We start from the raw sequence: 26,396 nt of genomic DNA, 5'->3' as shown, positions 1-26,396 counted from the left end.
CTCCTGCCACCCTAGCAGTTCGAAAGCACGTCAAAGTACAAGTAGATAAATAGGTACCACTCTGGCGGGAAGGTAAACGGCGTTTCCGTGCGCTGCTCTGGTTCGCCAGAAGTGGCTTAGTCATGCTGGCCACATGACCCAGAAGCTGTACGCCGGCTCCTTCGGCCAATAAAGCGAGATGAGCGCCGCAACCCCAGAGTCGGTCATGACTGGACCTAATGGTCAGGGATCCCTTTAACTTTATATAGATTAGTAACTTTGCATTCATGCAGCATTTTTAAATGTAACTGCAAATTTCTGTAAGTTGTCAGTTGTTGCTTCAGTTTTCTGTACACCACTTAGAGATATTTTAAATATAATAAGCTTTATGGAAATTAAATAATCAATCTCCCATCAGCCCCAACCAGCACAGTCTGTGGCCAGGTATGAGGGCAGTTGTAATCCAACAACACCTGGAGGGCAGGGCCACAATTTCCCCATCCCTGCATTATAGCTTCAAAGTGCAAGGAGTTTTAAGCCACTCTGTATGTAAGGAGAATGGGCAGTTTCTTCTACATTGTCCCAGGTTCTTTTATTGTGGTGGCGGTGGTGGGGAATAAGAATGCCTGAGGTGAAAATGCCCTTCCTTGTTTTGTGTATGGCAGACCATGTGCTGACAATTACCACATGGAGCAATTTAAAGCAGCCTCAACGCGGCAGCAACGTATAACTCAGCCCCAAGTCAACATCCCATCCTTACGCTGACCCTTGATGTGCGGCTGTCTTTTTAAATGCCATTCTCTTCCTCTTTACCAGCAGTAAGCCTGAGGAGGGACAGCTATCATCTTTCATCATACAAGCAGTGCTTTCTCTGCTATAAATCTCGCTGTACAACCAGGTTTCCTGAAGCCTAAATGCAAAGTTAAGATATGGGAAGAGACACTTCCCCAGAGCAAAAGAGCTGTGCTTTTATTGCCAGGTAACGGAGATCGGTACGTTCCTTCCCACACGCAGCCCTCCTCCAACACTTCACAGTGTGGTGTTGTGGGTAGAGAGCAAAGTTTGGTTATGTGTGTCATGAGTCCTGAGGCAGCAAGCAAGGAAGCTCTATCCTGGCAAGGGGAGAGGAGGAATGGGATGAGATGTGCTTGGAAATATCGCCTCCCTGCTGCTGAAGAATGTTCCAGAAGAGGAGGGAGGATTGTGCAAGCAAGTCATCCCCCTGCCTCCTGAGAGTGAGGTTGCCCTGGCAACTGAGGAAGTGCAGGAACCTGAGTAGGACACTGAGCTGGCCTAGCAGATCCAGGTCCCACCTCCCATGACCCACTGTTGGATGCACCAACACAACCCGGCCCATGCTGTTTGCAGGAGTGCCTGCCTTCTTGACCAGCTCCATTTCTCGAGATGAGAATCACGTGAATGACTGTGCCTATCCCACTCTTCTAAAGGTGAGCAAAGTGGGCATGTCAGGTGTGGAGTCAACGCCTTAGCTTACTCCTAGTGGTGTATCTCAGAGCCTTGCTTCTGAACTATATAGGCTGTGCAACCTGTATCTTGATCTGTATTTGAATTGTGTGTTGACTTTTGGAATAAAGCCTTTGGGAATCCTTGAGTCGAGAGCCTGTGTCTGAAAGTGGGAGCCAGGACAATGGGAGACCCAGAGTCGGGTTCCAAACAGTCATTTCTGGGTTATTATTGGAAGGGTAAATAAATATAGAACTGTAAAGCACTTTGTACACTGAAAGGTGCCTTATTAAAAAAAAATCTATTAAGCTGCTCATTTCTGCTCTTTAGTGAGCTGCTTCTTGGAATCTGACCTATCACTCCCCCCCCCAAACCAGGACAGGACATAGCAATTACTTTATATCTCTCTAGTGGATAATTGTTTATAAGCACAGGGCTGTGAATTCAGCAAATCTGAGAATGAGTTTTCACAATCACACTTGTACTGGGAAAAGGGAAGTGAAACCATAGAGTGTGAAGGGTTTTTTTGGGGGGGAGGCATTAGGCTGTATGATGTCTAAACCCCTTCTAATTTCTGGATCCAGCAAAGGTTAAAATCTAATGGAGGATCCCATTGTTGAAGTAGCCAGGCCAGTTTCTAGTTAAAGGGCCCTAGTCTAAAGAAAGAAAGTTGCTTTGTGCTGGAGGGCCATGGGTGGGCCCCCTCCCTCACCTGGCTGGTAGTGACAAATAACCAGAGCTGAGTTGTTTGTGTGAGCTGAACTGCAAGTAGGCCATTGGAAGAGGTCAGGGCATGAGAACCATGCTTGCTTTCTGCTTGAATCCAAGGCTGTGGTTATCGGAGAAGCAAGACCCTCTTGGGCTGTTAATGCTGCGAGTCTTTCCATCACAGACTTAGGTTGTATATATGTGTAAATAAACCATATATCATAAAGACACCACAGTCTCCACTGTCCCTTGTTCCCAGGAAACTGAATCCTGGGTAAGTGCCTGGAACCCTAGGAATCTCGCACTACTTGGAGATTAGCATGGTGTACAACAGTATGTTTCTGTTCCATCATCACCTGAGCTGTGCAGTTTATTTCATAGTGCTGATGCCCAACTCTTTGAAGAGTGAAACCCAGCTGTGGAAAGTCATTTGTTACTTTAGCCTGTAATTCTGGAGCTGGTTGATCACCTGATTGCAGCTCTGCTTGTCTCTGAAAAGCAGACTGATTCTGTGTTAGAAAAACACTGGGGCCTAATTTGAATAGTAGAATGTCTGGCATCTGGTGGGCGGGGCTTTGTGTTGTGCTCTGGAATTGGCCCCTCCCTTTGGGTATTCAATTAAGTTCAGTTAGAGAGGCCAACTGCCATTCTTGCCTCATGTTGTTTTAGTTTCTCTCAGACAGTATGTTATTGTGTTACAATGTTTTATTATTATTGAAGCTTTGCTTGACATATATGTGAGCCGCTTACTTTGCTGAAAGAAAAGAAACTCTGCTGAAGAATGATGGAATATTCTAAACTGGGGGCGGGGGCGGGGGGGCGGATATTCCTAGTCTGCCAGGAGGATTGGGTTTTTTTAATCACCCCCACCCTCTAAAACATTCCCCACCACCCACCCCACTGGAATGGCCTGGTCCTCAATACACGTTCAAAGCAATCCAACCTTGAAATGTCAAGGAAGGAAAGTAGGACCCATACTTCAAGGAAGGGAGCAGCATAGGAAGTTGCCTCATACTGAGTCAGACTATTGGCTCATCTGGCTCAAGATTGTCTACCCTGACTGTCAGCTGCTCTCCAGCATTTCAAACAGGGAACATTTCCGGCCCTACCTGGAGATGATACTTGGGTCCTTCTGAGATGGTTTGCTGCTGAACTATGGCTCTGTCCTCTTGCTTTATGGAAGGACTCCTAAACTGACTTATCAGCTTGTTGAGGCCTGATTCATAATGGAAGAGAGCTTTACTACAAGATTTAGCAAGACTGTGTGCTCCTTTGAAAACAGCAATCAATGTCATTCCTGAAACACAGCGATCTCATGAGAGTGGCAAAAGCCCACAATATATAATTTGATGTGGGGAATGAGATGAGGGACACTTTAATCCTAACTGAAGAAAAGGATTTGCAGTATTTGCTTTTATTTTGAGATAAGCATTACAGATCCACCTGGATTTATCCTAGGAACACAGGGCGAGTGTGGTGGCACTCTGTTACCCCTCCAGCTGTTTTATACCAAGTTAGACCATTGTCCCATCTCCTTTAGCATTGTCTACACTGACAGCAGTGGCTCTCCAAGGCTTCAGGTGTGGAACATTTCCAGCAGTACCTGGAGATGCCAGGAATTGAACATGCCACCTTTTGCTTGCTTGCTCTGTTTTAGACCTGCTGAAAACTTGACTGTTCCAGCAAGCCTATCCAGATGTTTAATTTTGTTACTTGCATTTGTCTCAATGTCTTATTGATTCTACCTTTGCTTTTAGTGATAAATGATAAATGATGATTCTACCTTTGCTTTTAGTGATAAATGATGATTTTAGGCATATCTGTATTTAATTGGTTTAGGTATTTTAGCCATTTCATTCATTTATTTATAATGCTATCTGCACACCGCTTGGGGAATTTCTTTTGATCAAGCAGTTTTATGAGTGCCCTCAATAAATAAACCAAGTGAATGAGTGTTTTGTTGAATGTAAATTTTATGTGGACATAACAAACCTTGTTGAAGCAAGAACTGTTTTATTTTGTGTTTGTGGAAGAGTCTTTATAGTCTAATCATATGCATATTTTATTGAGTGAAAGTTTCATTGAGCTCAGTGGGAATGACTGCCGAAGGGCGCACAGGATTGCACCCTAAGCTCCTATGACCCGCTTGCAGCTTTCCACCAACCTTCCGCAGGTGCCTTTCATCCCAGTTTGGTATGGCCAGTCATGTTCAAATTGTTGTCTGAAAAGGGTTTGGCTGCAAATCTCCACTAGAGGGTGAGCTAAGCTAGCGATACCCGTATTGGGTTTCTTTGATGTAATTCTTCCAGCATTTGAGGAAGGAAAAGGGGGGGGGGAATATCCACAGCACTTATTGATCCTTAAGTTAAACACAGACAAGGTGGGTAATGAAAACTTTTACTGGGCCAACTTATAAATTATTTGCCAGACCAATAAAATTTATTGCACATCTATTATTTTTCCCCTCAGCAATTTTTAAGAGAGCTCTAGCCAAACAGGACAATGAAAAAACCAAAACAAATGGGAAAGTGTTTTCTGGGCTGTCAATTGCACTGAATTTCCCCTATGCCTGGCCAAATGCTTCCGATATGCCGCTCGCCGTGCCCATAGATAGGGCTGTCCTTGAGATAACAACCTTTCCCAAGTTTGCCCAGGACAATCCCAACCAACTTGAGCCACCCCACAATTTTTCTAATAGGCACCTCAAATCCTAAATAGCCTGGTTTTATTTCCTCTCTTGTCTCCTGAACAGGCCAGAGGGGAGAGGCAAAGGAAGCTTTTGAATCTGGCTTCTACTGAGTCATACCACTCTCCATAATGGAATGCAACTTCTGATGAGTCATCCCACTCATTCATCCAGCCTCGTATTGTCTGTTCTGATTAGCAATGTCTCCCGATGGCTTCAAGGTACAGTCCCAACTCTGCTACCCAATAACTAAAGGTGCCACTAAAGGTGCCAGTATACTCTATAGATCATGGGGGGGGGGTAAAAAAGCAGGACCCTTCTCCCCGCACCACTTTTAATAACTATCTCTCCTGCAGTTTGACGTTGTTTTACCATTTAGTTTCACAACCCAGGTCAATCAAGAGTGTCGACCTGCAAATGAGAACAATATGAGCACAAGGGTTAGGTGTGTGCCTAACATGCCTAGCATGTGGAACCACCCAGTTACATGGGTAGCTGTGGTCATGAGAAAGGGTCCATTGCTCTGTTGTAGCATGCAGTGTTGTGCATGCAGAAGGTCCAAGTTTCAATTCCTGGCATTTCCAGCTGAAAAGATTGGGCAGTAGGTGCCAGGAATGACCTCTGCCTTAGGATCTGGAGAGCCCTTGCCAGTCAGTGTAGACCATGTGGACTATAGGGATGAAGAGTTTGATGTAGTATATAAAGTGGCTTCCTGTGTTCCTATGACATAACAATGGGCTCATCCAGTCTTCCTTTTGTACTCTGTTTCTAGGCACAGGTCTGAACTTTAAAGCTGTGTGTCTGAGTGAGATGATAGATAGATAGATAGATAGATAGATAGATAGATAGATAGATAGATAGATGATAGATAGATAGATGATAGATAGATAGATAGATGAGAGATAGATAGAGGATAGAGGATAGTACTGGTGCTTTCCCTGTGAAAACTCGTGTTTTACCACTACATCGGAGCAAATGGCAAATGACTTTTCCATGGATCACCACTTGCTCCAATTCCATGGTAAACCATGGGGTTTTTTCCAGGGAAAGCATGGGGGGGGGGGACCCTGCTCAGACAGAGCTTTAAACCTGTACCTGGAAAGTGCAGCGCAAAAGGAAGTCCGGATGAGTCCTGTCTAATAGCATTTATCCACACATTGAACAAAAGGAATTGCATTTCCACAAACCACAGCAAAGTGTGTGTGTGTGTGTGTGTGTGAGAGAGAGAGAGAGAGAGAGAGAGAGAGAGAGAGAGAGAGAGATTCAGTTCTCTGGATTCAGCTCTAGAACTGGGCCATTTGGATGCAAGATTTCTGATGAGTCAGTGGAGGTAGCTTCAAGCCTTCTGCCTCACATCTCAGTCAGTGCCCATTTGTTTCTCTTGCCTGCCATCCTATAAGGCTCTTTAGGGCTGTGCCACTAGTGACTGATAGCTGCCGCTGAAAGCTGTTGTTTGCCTTTTATGCTTATTGCAAATAAAGGGTTGCAGTAAGAGGGCTACCAGGATTGTGCCGAGACTCGTGATCTCTGTCCAGTGTGACAGAATTAGCACCCTTCTCCCTTTTTGTTCCTTTCATACACCTGAAGTTTCATCCAGGTACGGGTCTTATTTTATGACATTCTGTTCCGAGATGGGGGCAATTTTGTGATCTGTGACCATGCATGGATTCTTTTTATGCCTTTTGGATTTGGTGTGGGAAACTGATCTAGGAGGACAATCTCTTGAAGGTCATTGTGCCAGCCAGCCAGATTGATAGCAGGATATCCAACCAGTATTTCAGGCTAGTTCAGCTCCTCATTTTCTTCTACGTATGTGGAAGTATAACTTTAACTATCATTTTCAATATGGAACACCTTGCAATGGGGAGACTTGTTATATTTTACCCGCAATTTGCTCCGCTGCTTAAATCGCTCTAACCCTCTCCTGCCCCCTGCAACACACACACACTACAATGACCTACCTACCAGCACTCTGAAATTGGAGATGTGCTTGATTGCACAAGGCTGTCCGTCGCCTTATTTCTAGAAAAAGATCCACAAATAACTTTAATCACATGTGGTATGTTTCTGATGCTGCTATCAGGAGGCGGAAAATGGATATAATGCTTCTATAATATCTCTAGATGCTGAGAAAGGAGGCATTTGACTGCGCAAAGCAGTCATTTATATTAAAGGTCGGTCAGGCTGTGGACTTGAGAGATTCTCAGCGGCTGGGGTTCACTCAGCATATAGAATTAAAGGTGAATTTCATATTTTAAGTTGCCGCTTTCTTCTCTCAAATTGCTTTAGAAAACAAAGATTTAGATCCCAGTGATGCAGTGACTGAGTAGGCAAACATGACAGCCGTTATGAGCTGAGCAATAACTCACTCTGCCTCGGATGCTAGAAACTCTTTTATTGAGACAGGCAATGGGGGGAAAATGAATTGCCATTTCCTTTAGGGCCCTGTACTGTGTACATTTTGTTTTTCCTAAGTGAATTCTTCCGTAAGATGCAGTGCACCATTTTGCAAAGCTCTCCCGCATGACAATCCCTGGGTTGCCAGGTGGTAAGTGTGGGTGACTTTGCAGAGGCCTAATGAGCCTAGATTAGTTTAAAGAGTTAAAGGTGTGTGCAATCATTTTGTATTTTTGTAGCAGGATGACCCATATCCACTGCCAACAAACTGGCATTTTAATACATTCTTGGCTTCATATGAATCAGGTTTCACCAGGGCTTGAGCACTGAACCGGTTTGAATGTCAGGACTTGGCTGCAAAGGAATAAAAAGGACAACCTCAGCAACTTACTTATCACTCTCCATTCCTGACTCATCTGAGCTTAAACATGACAGGCCTCATGGTTTAGCAGGAATGATGTGGACATAGACTGGACCCTCACACCCTACTTTTTAATCAGTCAGTGGACATGTGTCGTGATACTCCCATGACATGAGCAGACAGCCATTTACCAAAGGGTAACGCAGGTGGCGCTGTGGGTTAAACCACAGAGCCTAGGACTTGCCGATCAGAAGGTCGCGGTTCGAATCCCCGCGACGGGGTGAGTTCCCGTTGCTCGGTCCCTGCTCCTGCCAACCTAGCAGTTCAAAAGCACGTCAAAGTGCAAGTAGAAATAGGTACCACTCCAGCGGGAAGGTAAATGGCGTTTCCGTGCACTGCTCTGGTTCACCAGAAGCAGCTTAGTCATGCTGGCCACATGACCCGGAAGCTGTATGCCGGCTCCCTTGGCAAATAAAGCGAGATGAGCGCCGCAGCCCCAGAGTCGACCACGACTGGACCTAATGGTCAGAGGTCCCTTTACCTTTAACTTTGCCAAATGGTAACTCAGCTGGATAGCTCAGTTGGCTAGAGCATGGTGTTGATAACCCCAAGGTTGCAGGTTTGATCCCCGTAAGGGATAGCTGCATATTCCTGCATTGCAGGGTGTTGGTCTAAATCAGTCTTTCCCAAACTTAGGTCTCCAATGGTTTTAGGACTACATCTCCCATCATCCCTAGCTAGCAGGACTAGTGGTCAGAGATTATGGGAACTGTAGTCCAAAAACAGCTGGAGACCCAAGTTTGGGAAACACTGGACTAGATGATCCTCAGGATCCAATCCAATTCTATGAAGCTGATGAAAGACTTTAGTGTTCTCCTGCCAAGTGTTCAGAGTGTACCAAGAGTTGCTGTGTGATTATGTGATCATCAGCCCACCCACTGTAGAACAGTCTTGAAAAGTTATATTGTGTAAAAGTACCCCCTGCCCACAGCACCAACCTGGGCAGTGTCCTAATTCAGAATACGAGGCCTTTATAAGATCAAGCTATACTTTCTTCTCTGCAACTACCTCCAGCTCCCTAAGCTAGAGTAAATTTGATATTGTGTCAAGGATGAGGTTCAGTGCTTCTGACTGAAAAGGAAGCAAAATGCTACTAGCACCAGATCTCTTGGCACTGTTAAATTGTATGGCTCAGGCTACTCAATTACTGCATTCCACCAAGCTCCCAAAGCATGCATATGTAGAGATTGCATGCATTGATTTCTACATACAGCCAGATTTTTCTAACCAACATGGACAACTCAGGGTAGTTAATGATAGTTAAAGGCAACATCTGCCTCTGGAGGTGCACAGCGTGTTAAAAGCTCAGTGTAGAAAGGAGAAAAATGAGAACAAATCCTCTAGTATCTGGATGCAAAAGACGGTAACATTGCTTTCCCTTTTCTTAGCCTCACACATGCAGAGTGCATAAGAACAGACTTCTGGGTCAGGCCAATGGCCTATCTAGCCCAGAATCCTGTTCTCACAGTGTCCAGTCAGATGCCTGTGGGGAATTGCGCAAGCAGGACTCAAACACAAGAGCACTTTTGCCTCCTGTGGTTTCCAGAAGCTGCTTTTCAAAAGCATTGCTGCCTCCAGCTGTGAAGGAAGAACATAGTCATCATGGCTAGCAGCATCTGGTACCTTTATCATCCATGAATTGGTCTAATCCTCTTTTAAAGCCATCCTAGCTGGTTGATATCACTGACTCCTGTGGCAGCGAGTTACGCAGTTAAACTATATATTGCATTGAGAAGTGCTTTCTTTACCTGTCCCGAATCTTCCAACTTTCAGCTTTATGGAATGTTATGAGAGAGTGAGAAAAAACTTTTCTCTGTCCACTTGCTCCATGTGATGCAAATTTTTACAAACATCACTAATAATAGTAAGAAATAATTTTATTATTTATACCCTGCCCACCTGGCTGGGTTTTCCCAGCCACTCTGTCATCTCTTAACTCATGTCACCTCTTTCCTTTTCTCTTAACTAAAGCTGCATTTCCAAGTGATGCCCACTGCAGTCTTGGGTGGCTGCTACGACAAGGTCCTGTACACAGTCAACTTCAGGTGGAAGACATCACTCGTCACCTGTTAGCCTGCCCCTACCCAAGAGGTTACTTTCTGAAACCTTTGTTCACACAAGCAAGCAGACAGACCCCAGCAGAAATGATCGTTTCTTTTGAGTGATAACAATAGCTTCATAACTCTGTAATAAACAAAAATCTGCCCTTATTCCCTTATAGGGGACGCACGAGCCCTTATAGAGTAGTTTGTAGGTTCTCCATCGGTAGGAGAAAATAACAGAGGCCAACCAGAGAATATTGAGAAGCAAAGCAGCTCGTAAGCCTGATCTTTATTGAACTGTTGCAACAGGGTGCTCCCCTGACACACAGGAAAGGAGGAGGACCCAGAACCAAGGTGTGCCTACCCTTATATAGACATTTTAAACTCCTTGCTCTGGAGCACAAGACCACCCCCCACAAACCTCATACCTACATCACAGAAAAGGCGGTCTACAACAGAAATTTGAGTACATCGTTTATCTCCTGCCTGGCAGGTTACCTGTTAATGGTCACTTGATTGGATACCCTGGGGAGCCTGGCCAGTCTTTTGTAATGACAAATACTTAGTTCCTGAGCCAGGTCACAGGCTCACCCTATTCATACACAGACATACCTTTAAGACAGGATTTGTGAATGAAAAGACAAAGGGATGGCTTTTTCATTTTCTTTTGACCTTGCAGAGAAATATTTGAGGGCAATTTGGGAGGAACAAAATGGTTTCAGGACTTTTTCTGTGGGGTTTCAGACATGTGGTTTATATATGCAGTTATGAACATTATCTATCTATCTATCTATCTATCTATCTATCTAATCTATGACCTTATTTTTTTTTATTTCAACATAGAGAGCAGCCCTCTATGCACTGGCTGCAGAAGAAATTAGGAGAAAGGAGTTAGATAAAATCACTATAAATTGTTGTGGTATTTGGAGGTTTAATTGGAAATCAAGCTGGATTTGAGTTTATCAACGTCTCTGATAACTGCTCTCTTACATCATGGAAGTATGGATGTATGTGATCTGTCTTGTTTTATTGGCTGGTACTGTTGCTGTGGGTTTATCATGGCCTTTGGCTAGAACAATAAACTTAAACTGAATTCAAAAATACTACAACCCCAAGGCGTCGTTCCTGGTCAGTCACCACCAGTTCAGACTCGCACAAGCATGTTTGTGAATTTTAGATTTTTTGTGTGCTGAAAAAGTACCAAACAATAACCAACCACATGCACCCAAAACTTTATTTTTTAATGTGGCTCCCTTAACAAGGGGGAGTTTTCTATAAAGGAAACCATTTTTGCCTAATGACTACTCAGAGGGTTTCAGTTCAGTTCCACTGATAGCACTCGCATTGACTTTAGTATGCAAACAACAATTTCCCCCTTTGCCCAGTGTTCGGGAATCTATTTCCAAAATAGTGATGTCCTTCAGTGATGTCTGGGCCTTTTGTTAATGATTCACAATACTATGAGAGCTCAGGGTGCAACCTTCTTTTTTAAAAAGCTCACTCTCCAAAAAAGGTACCTGGAGGTTTCCAAACCAAAAATGAAAAGCATTTGTTTTTATTAAAAGAAAATGTGGTTCCATCTGAGTAGGCTTTTTCCTCCTATGATTCTCTTGATAGCTTATCTACTATCATGTCAGGATACAGTTGCAGCACGCAGTAAGCTAACAGGATTGCCATCCCAGAGGTAAGTCTATCTCCATGTAATTTAAGATACTGCCTTACATATAGAAATTGCTGTCTATCTGGTCAGTGCATCAATTCAGACTGAGAATGAGGCATGTGGGTCCTATTACTTTTAAGCAGCTAGCAGAAAACGATTTATACAATAGTCCCATCACAATATGGTGAGAGGGCTGAAACATGAACCATTTTGAAGTCTTATAATTATACCTTTTTTTAATACATTTCCTTCTGCACTACAATTTTTTCTTCAAGAAGATTTCATTCCTCAGTTCTCATCTTTCACATATTCTAATTTGATATGCAGCTTTTAAACTGCCGTTGTTTCGTAACACAATGAGCTGATACGGTATTTCATATTATTTCGGTGATAATGAAGTAATTCAGACAAAAGTGAAAGAAAATATATCAAGATGCCGTTTCTTCTTTCTTCTTCTTCTCTTTCAATATCCTATTGGATAATAAATAATAAATAATAATGTTGTGTGTGGGTTTGGGTTGTATGTATTTAAATCATGTATTAAAGGAAACTCTATGGGGCTTTTCCCAAGCTGCTAATTGCAAACTGGACCAAAGGAAATATAATGTAGAAAGATCAAAAAGTGGTATCAGTAATAATTGGGATATAGACGCAGGGAGGGGGGAGGCAGAGGAAAGAAAAGATACATTTAATTATGAAGGCTTATTCTAGTAATCCTTACAGAAACCAAATAAAGAACAGATTTTTGATGTTTGATGAAGTTATCAAACAAAGCAGGATAATGAAGAGGCACATTTTAAATCTAGGTGAAGGTGAACTCACTGAATACTTTTCGGAAAGCTGAAGGATAGAGGCATCACATCTTTCTACCACCACAATATATGTACACACACACACACACACACACACACACACACACACACACCCCTCTCTCTTTGTTTGACTGCTGCCTGTCCACAGGCACCCTGCAATTTGATCCTACACACACTGATGTGTATCCACAGGCTCATCTCTTGAGCATTTGAGTTTTTCATTTAGTGTTCTTTCTTCTGGAGCTTCTGATGAATCTCTCTTCTAATTATCAGTAGAATTACCATAACCCTGCAAAAAGAAAAAGAAAAAAATTACACAGCCTCTTAAGCAAAAAGCAGCCTGTCTGTCACACGACAAAACAGGCTCTAGCCTACACCACCTCACTCCTGCCAGGATAAAGTGTCAGTTTTTAAGGTGCCCTAGGAGTCTTTGCTGTTTTGTTCTGCTTGTTGGCTTTAACAGATGATAATGATGGAGCTCTAGTCAGAAACTCAACAATAACAAGTAATTCTGGGACCATCTCCTCCCCTTCTCCATCAATGAATAATCAAACTAGATGTGTTCCTTATTATGGAATATGTAGGATGCAAATCATGGCTATGTCTCACAGTGGGAAAATACATATTTTGCTTTGTTCTCCGTCTAGGCTCCTTTTAGAGGATATACCCCAAAGGGACACATCCTTGCACTGTTGTAGCTTGCAGGCTCTTGTTAGTCACTTGACAGAATTTCAATGCGGGAAACATAAAGGCCACAGATACAAAGAGCTTCTTTAGTTGTGCTCACTGGGACTTTTGCCCTCTTCCCTCTCCCTTCCTCCTTCCAATAGCAAGCTACTTATGTCATAGGGACATAGGAAGCTGCCTTATATCACATCAAACTACTTGTCCATTCATCCCTATGTTGTCCGCTACAGGGGTGGAGAAACTGTGGCCAGCCAGCTGTTGTTTGACTACAACTCCCATTAGCCGTGACCATTGGCCTTGCCAGCTGGGACTGATGTGAGGACCACAGGTTCCCCATTCCTGCTCTAATTTGACTAGCAGTGGATCTTGGGGATCCCAGGCACACCATCACCTAATACTGAATCCTTGCAAATGGAGACACCAGGGCCTGAACCAAGATGTTTAGGGGAAGGGCAGTAGCTCATTGGTTGCCAGGATCTCCAGCAGAGGCTGGGAGAGATTGCCTGTCTGAAACCCTGGAAAGATGCTGTCTTCCAACGTAGACAATATTGAGCTTGATGGGAAAGGGGCACCTGAGGTGAAACTCCCCACTGCCACCCTGTGATGGGGGCACAGACTCTGTAACAAGTCTTCCCCTCTGGGGTGGTTGTCCTTTAGGGTTCTCTCACCCCTGCCCAGCAACGGGGCTTTGCTCCAGCTCTTCCCTACAAGAGAAACCAGTGCAAAGCCCCATCACACCACTGTGTCAGTCTGTCTGTCTCTCTGTCTGAGAGACAGTGGCAAAGCGGGATGGTGGAATGCCTCCCCTCTCTGCCCTTAGGCATTCCACAGAGCTTTGCCACCAGCCCCTCTCTGCCCTTAGAGGCCGGCTAGACCAGTGGCAAAGCTGGGGAGCAGAACAGGTGTGCCACCCCTTGAGGGGATGCCGACTGAGGTGGCCGCCCCACCCAGCCTCATGGGTGGGTTGGTTCTGAGATGGACTAGTGGGTTTGACTTAGTAAAGGACATCATATGGAGGATGTACCTCTCCTATCACACAGTGTTTTTTAAGTCTTGTCTAGATACAAAGGTTGTTTCCCATGCAGCATAGGGAGGGGCAGGGGGAGATAAGAGTGCCATTGTTCCTGCTCAAGAAACACAAGACCAGAGTCCTAATCCCAGGCTGGTTGTTTTGGGGGATGTTGATATTCCATGCCCAAAATTCTCTGTCAGGGGCAGCTCAGGAGTTCATGTCTGCCACAGCAAACATGGGTCTGTCCCAGATAATTTCAGCAATGCCCTCTCAAGATTCTCTGGACAGATGACCTGCTCAGGTCAGTCCATCCACTGAGGCCCACCGTTATGTCTTGAATAGCTATGGATGAATCTGTCAGTTTCAGTTCTCTCAATTCCTCATTTTTCCACTCTTAGATTAGCAGTTTAGTGTGGATTCCTCCTAATAAACAGATTTTTGTATGCACTTTTGACTGGTATGCACATTGTTTGAAGCAGTTTTCCCTAAGGTAATGCAATTTTGCATGTTATTTTCACCTGTATGCATATTGGTGCACATTGGATAACTGAATCACAAAATTCAGAGAAGTGCAACTTGCAACGGATATTTGGGTTTCAGTTCATGTATTGGTTTGAGGACTGTGAAATAGGTAGCTGCTCATTAAAATGAAATATGGGGGGAAAAACACCTCTCCCATGCCACTAGTTTCAGCATCCCCTGAAATGTACTTACTTGGCTGGGAGAAAGCATTTTCCATGGCTTCACCTGCACTCAGGCCGTCGCTTCTGGGGAAAACACAGCCACACTCCTTCTTTAATGGCCATCAAGAACTTACTAAAAAAACCAAAGAAACACATCCTTTTAAAGGCTTCTTTGGGGTGGATGGCTGCTTTATTGTATTAGTTCTTATCTGCATCTTTTGGAATAACTTTTACTGCAGCTGTTTCTGTGTTGTTATTTTTACGGTTCTCTTTAGTGTTTTTTGCAGCTGATATTTTAAACAGTTGAATTATGGTTTGACTTTGTTGCTAGCTTCCCTTACTTTTTTATGAGGGAGAGAAGGTTATAAATGTTTAAAATAAATAATTAAAACTCAGCTCATGGTGCTAGCTGCATTGTTATTTGGGTAAGTCCCAAATTTTCACCCTCCTTGCAGCAGATATGCTGTCTGTCTGTCTGTCTGTCTCTCAGGCTATCTATCTAACTTGTTGAATCCATAGCCCAGATTAATGGTTGTGTCTTGGGTCATGTTTGGCTCCTGCATTTCAAAGGAATCATGTGAGCACCTTCATCTGAAAAGATTTAATGGGGATTAATCACCCATCCTACCTTTTCAGAGTTGAACAGGATCCGACACAATCCTGTCGGATATCTCTGGAGAATGTTGCAGTTATCGTGTAATGGAAAGGCTCAAGAGATCACTCTAAAAAGTGTATCCATGAGCTTCAAACATTATCTTAGAAATTACCTTTCAGCTCAGGATGGGTAACAAAAGCAGCTGATATCATGTATTGTGCATGGGCCCTGTGAAGCTGATTGCCAGTCCACCAGTTTTAGGGAAGGGAGGGAGGAAGGCAGGAAATAGTAACTTTCCAAAGACCATTCACAGGCCAACTTTTCAGGCCCAAGTCCAGCATTCTAGCTACTGTACTGTACTGTTGGCTTTTGAAGCCACAAAGACTGCCCAACAGTTGTTTGTATTGCAGATGGCACTGTTTTTAAAAGCCTATTTTACTTGGATTGGAATGGATTTAATTCATCTGCATCTACACATTTAATCTGCTTGCATTGGAATTTATTATTGATTTTGTTGAGCTTTAAAGGAAACCCACAGGACAAGGTATATTTTCATGGAGAATTTCTGATGCATTTTTATCCGTTCTAGCCCTGAATGTTAAATTTGGCCTCATGCTTAATGCTTCCTGGTTTTATATGGAATTTGTTACAGGATCAGGAGGAATTCAAAACAAAAAAATTTTTTTCCTTCCAGTAGCACCTTAAAGACCAACTAAGTTAGTTCTTGGTATGAGCTTTCGTGTGCATGCACACTTCTTCAGATACACTGTAGGAGGAATTCAGAGTGAGTAATGTACTCTATATTATACCTCACCAATGGGAATACGAAATCAGTTAATTTTGTTTTAAATGGACAGGCTTATGAGGGCCTATTCACACAGCCGTTCCCAGCTATAGTTGCTATGTAAAATTCCAATGTATGTCCAGCCTTCATTCACCTACTAATGTACATGTACTGCCACACACAGAATCCAGCTTTTGATACACAATCACAATATCTGTGAGCAATAGACTGGGATCTTATAGGCATAATATGTAGGGTTGTCTATACTAGGGCATACCCTCCAACACATCAAAGGCAAAACCCAGGATGCCATCTTCTGGGACTCCATCTTCCTGTTTTTTCTCATGAGAGGATGATGGCAATTTTGGATGCTGCATTCTCACGTGATTTCACCCCCTAGAAAGTGTGAAATTACATGAGATCATGGTGCCCCAAATGGCTGCTGCCCTCTTGTAAGAAAAAACAGGATGCTCCAGTTTTTCCAGGACACTTGCAGGGTATTCCAAGGCTGTGCAACGTACCTGGCCAAATCGCAAATCCTAAACCAAATGGGCATGATTTGGGCCAAATTAGGACTCTTCTGCATTGGGTCAAGGCAGCCCAAGATAGGGTTGGGTTCACCTGGAGCAAATGCGGAGTTGTCAGAAAGGTATGGGAGGATCAGGCAGCAAGGGAAGGGAGGAGGAGATGGAGAGGGTGAAAGCAGAGTGTCTGGAGAGACCACCTTAGCCCCAGGGATGTACAAGGCCCTTGGTTTGGGGGCTGCATAAGATCAGGTTGTGATGAGGGATGCCTCTACTGGAGGTTTAATTAGGAATAATACCTCAACTATAGTGGCTTTCTGTAACATAACATATATAATAATCTAATCTAATCTAATCTAAATTTTAAAATTTGTTGTTCATAGATGAGTGTAGCCTTTCCCAATCTTTTCATCAATAGAAACCCACAGTAAAACCACTTCCATTTTTTTAACATGAAAGTCACTTATCTATCGTGTGTTTTGTGCTCCTCACACAATTTTTCAGTGTTCATACTTCTAAGCCTTGACTTTAAAAACTCATAACTTTAGGAATACATAGTGTATTTTCACCAGACCAGTAGAAGGGAGAGCAATGCAATACTCTCAGACATTTGGCATTATATAAACTGGCAAAAAAGGAGAAACTTGGATGGTCGCAAAAAATAGAAGGAAAATGTCAAGTCTTCACTTTAAAGGACCATTTTAAAAACTGCTGCACCAAAAGCATCCTCATGATAATTTTCACCAGATTACAACTTTCACTAAATAGTTTTTCCTTGACAATTGCATACTGTGATGGGACAAATCATCTTGATTTTTTAAGGAATAAAATAGCTGAGCTTTAAAATGATTGAATGCAGAAAATACCAGTTGCCTTAACTATATAGCCATTGCTGGGGCTGTGTAATCTTCTATCTTCAAAATGAGACGAACTAAGGGGAAGACCCTTGGTGTGTGCAAAAGGAAAATCTCAAATAGTCAGCTGTGTATTGTGGAAAAACCCAAAAACAAACTACCGGTAGTTTTGACAGAACTTCTAAAGGTTTATCGCAGCAAACAGCTTCCCACGTGCATCTCATACGTATACTGATCACATTTGCTCTTATCCAGTTATACCAATGGAGAATGCAATAGGGCAGGATTAACAGTAAAACAATTAATGCAGCCCCAAACCCGATACTAAGAACTGCTTTTGATTTCAGGTGTGCGGGCAAATTGTAGACATGCAGTTCATCCCTTGAAGCATAAATCAGGCACATACTGACGTGTGTTCGTTTCACCTACATGTTTTGAAGCATTATCCAAATGTGAATTGCTGTTTAATTTTATTTTGCTATTGTAATGCAGTGGCTGCCATGCACTTGGAAATGTCATTATCTTGGCACTTTGGTGCTGAGATGCTGTGAAAGAAGCCAAAAACAGGATTTGATTGTAACCTTCTAATTTTTTGGCATCTCTCCACTGTGCTTCAGGTTGTTTTGCTGCTCTTTCCCCTAACACAACTGAGTCATATTTTCATCCTAGTGCTGGGGGGGAAATTAACATCCAGAATTATTTATACACATAATAGGACCCCACAGTAACATCCATATGTATTTGTGCACATAATAGTCTCTGACCCACTGAGGGGCAACCCGCATGCAGAGGCATGTTTACACACATTGATCTCCCATTACCACCTGTGCAAGTTTAAGTTGCTCTTGAAGCAGTAATAATAATAATAATAATAATAATTTTTTATTTATACCCCACCCTTCCTGGTTCAGAAAACTGGGCTCAGGGCGGCTAACAACAAATTTAAAACACTTAATTGATGCAACAAAAAACAGCATGAAATACAGTATAAAATGTGAATAACAATAAATTCAGAATTCAAAAATCAGTTTGGGGGGAAATCTATCCAATAAACATTGGATGATCACCAGGACTAGTATTGGGAAATATTTTTGCATCTTCACTCTTGGATTACAAATGAAGGTGGCATTCCAGTCTAGAAATCCATTGAGCCATCCCTTCTGAAATGGGAGGACACGGTGTAATCACCCTACCATGTACTATCATTTCAGCAGGAGAAGTGGGGTTAGAGAGAGCTCTGTAGAAGTACTGATGAACTTGCTGGCTTTTGAACTGGGTGCCTCCACCTTATCATTGCTTTCTTATCACTCCATCAGACTTTGATGTTCAGAGGTGAGTGTCATTCCTTACATATCCAAAAGGGCACCAGCCATGCACTAGAGGGTGACATCAGTAGGCTTGGATGAACCCCAAGGTGTGCAGACATACAAAAGGCTTTCAGAAGGGAGAGAAGAAGATGGGAACCCCCAAACAGCCCACTGAGACCTGAGGATGCTCAGTGTCCATGGGATGTTTTTGGAGTGTGTGGGTGGGGGGATGGAGTGGCTGGAATCTTGAACAGCATCACTCCACACTGCAACATTTTGCATGGTCAGGTTTCAAAAGCACCCAAGAAGCCTCTATGTACAGCAAGGTGCACAGATGCTCATCTTCCCACATGTGGGTGGCAATGTGGCTCGATGGTGGGGGTGCAGCAGGGTGGAGGGCAGTGAATAGACTCCCATTAGAATTCTAATTGCATCAGGCTTCTCTGTGCATCACCAGGTGGCCCCAGTTGGGAATGCACATAAGAAGGTGGACAATCACACTGGCTGCCCCAAGAGATGCCTACTTCCATAAACAGATTTATTCTGCTGGATTGGGACTGAGTTTAACTTTTCTTACATTTGGTGACCATCAACAAAGGACACCCACATATATGCATTGTGGAAATATGGTATTTGCAAGTATTTGGTGCTTTCTCTTATGACTGCTGAGAAATAACAGCTTTTCATCAAAACACATATAATTACACTTCAACCATTTATTTACTAATATGTCATGGGAGTCCATTTGAAACCTCACATATAAATTTCTATCACTGTAAAATTGACTCTCTCTCTCTCTCTCTCTCTCTGTGTGTGTGTGTGTGTGTGTGTAAGTCTGTAAATTGAGTCTAATTTCTTAAAAGTTGCTCTTTGCCCGGGGGCCTTGAGAATAAGGCTGTGGTCCTAAGATGTAGAGGCTGGGGAGACTGAAGCTAGTTTAACCACCTCTTCACCGGACATCCTGCTAGGCTCTGTGAGGGTGGAGGAATGCTCCATCTGTTTCTAGGCATCAGGCTTTTTCAACACCCCCCTCCCCCGCATTTTCTCTCTCAGTGGGAAGGGAAAGAGGAGGAAAAGGTTTAGGCACACTCAGGAACCTGTCTAAATCCCCCACCCCACTTCCTGTAGTCAGTGCTTAGGCCTGAATTAAAGCAGGACTGTCTGAGAGGTGCTCAGCGAAAGATCCTTTCAAAAGGTGTCTTGGGGCCCCTCAGCTGTAGATATTAAATCTATTGCAGCCATGTGTATCCTGCTGAAACTGATTTCCACAGGGAGCGTGCAATATAGGGACTTTCAGCATTGCCAATCACTTTTATTCTCCCCAGGAGAGCAAGAAGACAAGCTGGAACACCTGCTCCCATCGATTGCCGCCTAAGTCAGTGGTCAGGATGGACCGAATGTTTCCCTTGTCAAGGAAGAAAAGTAAGGCTCCACTCTAATATAGCCAAGCGTTCTTTATAGCTGCCTGCAGTGAAAATAGTCACAAACTTTGAACACAAAGGGCAGTATCCAACCTCAGTCCCATCGGCACAAGGATTTCCAGTGGCACAATGGGACCTCCCACCTCTTCTTCCTTGTACAACCCATGCCTTCCCCAAATCTTCTTTGAGAGGGGGGTTCATCAGGGGAAGTGTGTCCCATTGCATAAGTGAAAATCATTGCATTGGTAGAATGGTGACTTAACACTATACTGAATACAAGCCAGTGGTTTACAGTTGAAAACAGATGCATGTTTACCCAAGCCCATTAAAACCAATGGGCCTAAGCTGAGAGATGGAGTGTGGCCTATGTGACCAGCAGTTCAACAAAGCAGGATGCCCATGAAGAATATAAGAAGAGCCCTGATAGAATGGAGACAGTTTCGTATATGCAAGGCAACAAACACATGGAGTGCACGGGGCAAGCCTCTTGCACAGACAAGTAGTCTGTAGACACATACAGTAGAACTCTCAGTCATGTGACATTCTATCATGACTGGATTGGCTTTCAATCAGCCAATGAAGTTACTCTTCCATTTAAGACATTGGGAATGATTTGACAGGTATGGAAAAAGTCAGTTGCAAATACTTCTGCTGTGTTGTTAACCTTCTCATCCCTTCACATTTCTTCCCTATGAACTTCAAATTGTGTTTTAAGTAATTTTTTGGTTTTGGCAGGCATAGCTGTACTGATAAAGCCTTAATTTGTTTTACATTTTTAATACTTAAATAATTAATGCTTGCTCTTGCTAGGTTAAAATATTGTATAGATCTGTTTTTATTGCCTCCTGATGTTTAATTCAAATTTTATCATTTTGTATATATATATAATTTATGGCAGATATCCATTTTTATTTTTAAAAAAATGCATATTATAGCACAGATATCGAACTTTGCAACAGCCAGCCAAATACAAGGGGAGCATATGTACCGGCCACCTTTGGGATGAAGTAGCGTGCCAGTCAGCAGGAGAATGTATTGTGAGCCAAGACTGTGGAGCTGATTTTCGGTGTGAGGAGACTGGTGAGTATGATGCCATTACAGATCCATTAGCTGATCCAGTGATCCTGCTCCACACCATTAACCCATTTCAGGAATGCGGAAAAGGTACTTGTCAGGGAACTGCCATCGGAACTAGAGGAGGAGGAGGCGAGGCTCCACAGCGATGCTGGAGAGGGGCCAAGCAGGGAGAGAGGCAGGTCTCCTGTTGGGGAAGAAAATCAGCGCAACACCAGGGATAGAGGGGGCCAATGGGGGAAGCAGAGAGCAGGCTCCGGGAGTCTTCACTGGACACCAGCGGGGAGAGCACAGGTCCTCCGCTACCCACGCTCTCCCTGCGCAGAAGACTTCCGCGCAGGGAGAGTAGGAGGAGACTGGGCGTTAAACAACTTTTATGTTGGAAAAGGTTTAAGAAACGCCCACTGACGGATTCTGCCAGCGACTGAACAGCCACGGAGTGGATGGCTGTCCAGCGAGAAATGATTTAACCAGCCAACCTAGCCCAGAGCGGCAGCTATTTACGCACAAGCAACCCCTAAAGCCATTACAATACTGATCTACTGTTCCATGCAATAAAGTTAAAGTGGGGCACAGTGACATCTAGGGAAAGAAGGAATTGCCGAAGGATCTGCCAAAGCCAGCCCTATCATGTAGTAGCGTGAGGTGGGCTTGATCCAAAGGTACCTACCTGCATGCGTTGAAAAGGACAATGTGTGCAGAGAGTGCTCTGCTGCACATGCAGATTCTGACCAGCTGCACTGTATCCTCATTTGTGCCAATCTCCACATGTGCAACATTTTGTGCTTGCAACAATAGATCTGCAAATCTGCAGCTGCAGGGCCAAGCTAACCCTGGACCATGGCCCAAATGGTGCCCTCTGGGTACAGATTTGCTGAACCACTGATACACCAATTGCTTTCTTGTCTGCTCCTCACCCAGGTTGAGTGCTGTATGGCAGGGCTGTTGTTAAAGTGTGAAAAGCCACACCTGCCTTTTTCTTCAGGAACACTTCCCACACTGTTGGCTAAATCAGGAGAAGGCAGGAAGCTACTCTTAAGGATGTTCCTTGAGTGTTCGTGCCTTAGCCATCATTATTGCAACAAATTTCTCAAGCACATTCTGCAACATCACAGCGCCAGCCCATTCTTTAAGCTGACAGTGTTCATTTCTCCAAAAAGTAGCAGCAGGAGACTTTTAGGCTTATAGTTGCTTTTAAAAACCATAAGCAGGGATAACAAATGCATCCTGGGAGCTTTGACAAAGTGAACCTGACAAGGAGCAGCACACGGTCTATTCATAATCCATTATTTAGAACTGAAAAGGTGCCCAGCTAAAGCTTTTCCTGTCTTACCGCAGTGGAAGAGAACAGGGAAAGTTTCAAGATTCTTTCTGCAACTAGTTTTGGGAGCACCCTTGAAGCGATGTGCTTTCCTTCATTCATACAAAGAGAGATCTCCAAAGTCTGGAATGATAAAGAATACAGTAAAGGGCACCAGGAGATTCTTGTAATGAGTGTGTAGTTCACTGAATCGTACAGTTGGAAGGGATCCTAAGGGTCCCTAGTCCAACCACCTACGATGCAGGAATCTCAACAAATTCAGTCGCTTCTTTGAATGCAGGACATCACAGGTTCAATCTCTGGCAACTCCTGGTAGAGTTGGGAGAGGACCCTGCCTGAAACCCTGATGCTGTTAATTTATATAGACCTTTCTCAACATTGGTTCCATAGATGTTGTTAGACTACAACCACTATCATTCTTAACCAGCATGGCCAGTAGTCAGGGATGATGGGAGTTGTAGTTCAAAAACATCAGGGAACCCAAGGTTGAGAAAAGCTGATGTAGACCATACTGAGCAGGATGAAGCAATGGCCTGATTCCTTATCAGGCAGTTTCCTGCATTCGTATGTACATTGTTTATGGATGGAGTCTAAAGTTTCCTGTTGCTGTTTTGTTCTTGTTTAAGGAAGACAAGAAAGATATTGTCTAGTTTTCTGGCTGGTCTCTCTCTCTCTCTAAGCCTCCAATAAGTGAGGCCCAGTTGCCAATGCAGGCCTGAAACTGAGCCCAAACATTTCCCCCTCTGCTAGGACCAACACTTTTGAAAACCTTGCTGCAGACACACATTCCTACTTCACCTATCTTCTCATGGTTGCTTCATCCTGCAGCATAGCAAGGTGTGTTCCGCCCATTGCTTCCTCCCAGTGATACCTTGCAGGTATGGTTAAAAGGTGTTACAGCAGCTTCTAGCCCAGAAATAATCAGGTGACACAAGGGCCCCTATAGTAAGGTTACCAGTCGTTCCCGTTTCCCAGGGACAGTCCCCAGATTTACATATCAGTCCCTTGACAAAATCCATCCATTCCAACTGAAGTTGGAAAGTGTCCCTGGATTCATTGAAAAAAATCTGATGACCTTACCCTATAGGACCCTACAAAGCAACATCTGTTGTTTGGTATGGATTAACCATTCCTTTGCCTTCAGGAGACCAGCCTTGAGGGGTACTGGCAACTGGTTGCAAAACAAAACCCATTAACTTCAGAGTAGCTTGTGAAGACATAACAATTCAAATTCTAAGTGCTTTTCATTGTCAATATAAAAAGACACCTGGGGTCGTATGCAATTTTGTACATGATATCTTGTTGCATTTGACTGGGAACTCTGAATAGGAAAGGAAATTCCATGCCACATGCACAAAGCCACTCCTGTTCTCAACATATTTCTCTTTGAGTATTCTTCACAAAGACCTCCTGCTCAGTTAGAAAGTGACAACAGCACAACCTGAGCAATGTCCTACACTATCTTTGTGATTTGGTTTAAGTGAACCATTAAGTCCAGCCTTATCTAGCTAGAGCAAACATGGATTCTAGAAATGGATAACAAATCTTTATCTACGCTGCAGGTCGCTGCATTAAACGCCACCTTGTATGCAATGGAGAACCGGATTGCAGAGATCAATCTGATGAGGCAAGTTGTGAGGATGCTGAAAGATTCTGCGATGATTTGGATCCAGTCCCCGGGATCAGTAAAGCTGCACAGGGGTGAGTTGCCAGACCCAAGTACTATGGTTCTTACACATGGTTTAAGCATTGGGAAATTTTCTTTTTAATTTTAACTTGCTATGTTGTGTAGTTTAGAGAACTCCCAAGTTTTAAACTTCTTAAATAAAGGAGATAAATAGGAGTCCATGTGTTTATTTATTTTCATAGACTTTGTCTTATAACTCATGAGCAAATTGTGCCTGTTTTGCTCTTCCACATGAGCACTGGCAGAAAACAAACCACGATCCCTCACTCTGCATTAAATTCAGATCAGGAATTGTGGTTTGTTATATTCAAACTACAATTGATGAGCCTAGAAGGAAACAGGAAGGATTGTATGGAATGAAAGTGAGAGTCTCTCTCTCTCTCTCTCTCTCTCTCTCTCTCTCTCTCTCTCTCTCTCTCTGTGTGTGTGTGTGTGTGTGTAAGAGCACTAGCAAACTCTACTTACATGCCTGCTCCTGTTTCTTTTGCTCCTGAAAGATACAATATTCTTACACAAAAAGAGGCACAGATAGTGTACGATCCTGCATTCTATGGAGGCCAGTGTGAATCTGTCTATAATGGAGAATGGCGAGAATTGAAGTATGATGCGGCATGTGAACGTCTGTATTACGGGGATGATGAGAAATATTTCCGAAAGCCATATAACATCCACTACTATCAGTTCCTTGTAAGTATTTGTAGGCCAACATTATCAGTAAGGCTGAGTGGGCAATTGGACCTCAGCCAAATATAGACCCTTGCAACACGTGAGCTCCTCTGAAGTTCCATACCATCTACTGCTACCTTTTAAAAATTTCCACTGTCCAGAATATCACATTAGCATGTGATATCAGTTTTAGGTGCTGTATATTGGGGGGGGGGGCATTCTCTTTATTACATATTATCAAAATATCAACCAGATAATATGTGAGTGCGGAAGCATATGCAGATACCTCTGAACCCTTTCTAGCAGATTTATCTGTAAGACACTGTCAGGGAACTGCCATCTGAGACGCAGGAGGTGAAAGGGCTCACGGAGGGTGAGAGAGACCATTCAGCTGGGGAGGGAACCAGCAGGGGGAGAAGTGGAGTTCCAAGGGAAAGTGAGTCGGAGGGAGGGCTCAGAGACACTTCAAGCGAGAACAGTGGGGAGGTTTCAGGACCTCCTGTAGGGACACCCACTCCTCGCCGGAAACTGTCACGCCGAGAGTCCAGAAGACGCGTTTCCGTTAAGGAGCTTTTATGCTGGAAGAAGTTCCGTAAACGCCCACTGTCCGATTCAACGAGTGACTGATGGAGCCATGCTTAAGCAGCTCCGTCACAGACAGAGGTTTGTGGACTTAGCCAAACTCTGAGGGACTAGGATTTTACGCACAAGCAGCTCACCATCCCATCACAGCAATCGGACAGTCCCTGAAAGCAGCTTGTGCAGAGAGGCATCATGAGCAACCCAGCCGGAGCCGGGGGAGCAGGAGGAGCTGGAGAGGGTCCAAGCCTGGAAGAAAGGTACAGGGTGTTGGAAGTCCAGCTAGCACTGCAAACGGCGAGGCTAGAGGAAAGGAGGGCGCAGGATGCAGAAAAGGCAAAAGGAGCTACACTAGCAAGAAAGATGCCAGGATTGGTGCAGAAGTTTGGGGGGGACCCCAGGAACTACCAAGCCTTTAGGACAGAGATGCAGTATGCTCTCGAACTGCAGTTTAACAACTTTCCCGACGAGGCATCGCGATTTTGGGGGTCAATGACGTCCGGGGGTCCGGCACACTTCCTGCGCGGCTTTGCTCTTCCCCCCTGGGACCTTTGACTCAGCAGAGCGTAAACACAGCGGAACAGAAGCAGGAAACGTTCTTCGTGTGAAGGCAATAATTCAGGCTGAAACGCAGCAGTCTCCTTATCTTAAAGCCTTTATTCCTTAGCAAAACACAACAGCAATAAATCTCCTGCCTGGCGACAGAGCGGACATCTCTGCTCTCTCAACGGAGCTAACACGCACACTGACTGAGAGAACACAGTAAAACCACTCCCTTCAGTGTTCTAAACCCGCCCTCAGAATGTGAGGCGTCATCACTCAGAACTCTTAACCCTGTAAGTTCTGAGCCTCTCCTAACACGCGAGTGGCGTTTGTGATTGGCCATCTCGAAGGGGGGGCGAGAGACTGGGTTAGACCCCTGATGGCAGGGAATAGTGAAATGCTGAAGGACACGAGGAAGTTTTTCCGCGCCATGGATTTGATGTTTTCCAGCGAGATTGAACAGGGACTGGTGCGCAGACAATTGATGGCT

At 43.9% G+C, this 26,396-nt stretch overlaps 1 protein-coding gene across 1 annotated transcript in view; it reads left to right on the top strand.

Moving 5' to 3' along the window:
* The first annotated feature begins 11,176 nt into the window (after positions 1–11,176).
* Positions 11,177–26,396, top strand: part of C8A (complement C8 alpha chain) — a 31,504-nt gene continuing 16,284 nt past the window's right edge. The window contains exons 1-5 of the mRNA XM_053392307.1: positions 11,177–11,381; positions 19,941–20,037; positions 20,972–21,116; positions 23,994–24,132; positions 24,616–24,805. Coding sequence (XP_053248282.1) covers positions 11,266–11,381; positions 19,941–20,037; positions 20,972–21,116; positions 23,994–24,132; positions 24,616–24,805 — 687 coding nt within the window. The 5' untranslated portion in view covers positions 11,177–11,265. The remainder of the gene's footprint in view (positions 11,382–19,940; positions 20,038–20,971; positions 21,117–23,993; positions 24,133–24,615; positions 24,806–26,396) is intronic.

Source organism: Podarcis raffonei, chromosome 6 (genome assembly GCF_027172205.1).
Source record: "Podarcis raffonei isolate rPodRaf1 chromosome 6, rPodRaf1.pri, whole genome shotgun sequence".
In the NCBI taxonomy this organism is placed as follows: domain Eukaryota; kingdom Metazoa; phylum Chordata; class Lepidosauria; order Squamata; family Lacertidae; genus Podarcis; species Podarcis raffonei.
The sequence above is the reverse complement of the archived record's forward strand: the minus strand, read 5'-3'. Positions and strand labels throughout refer to the sequence as shown.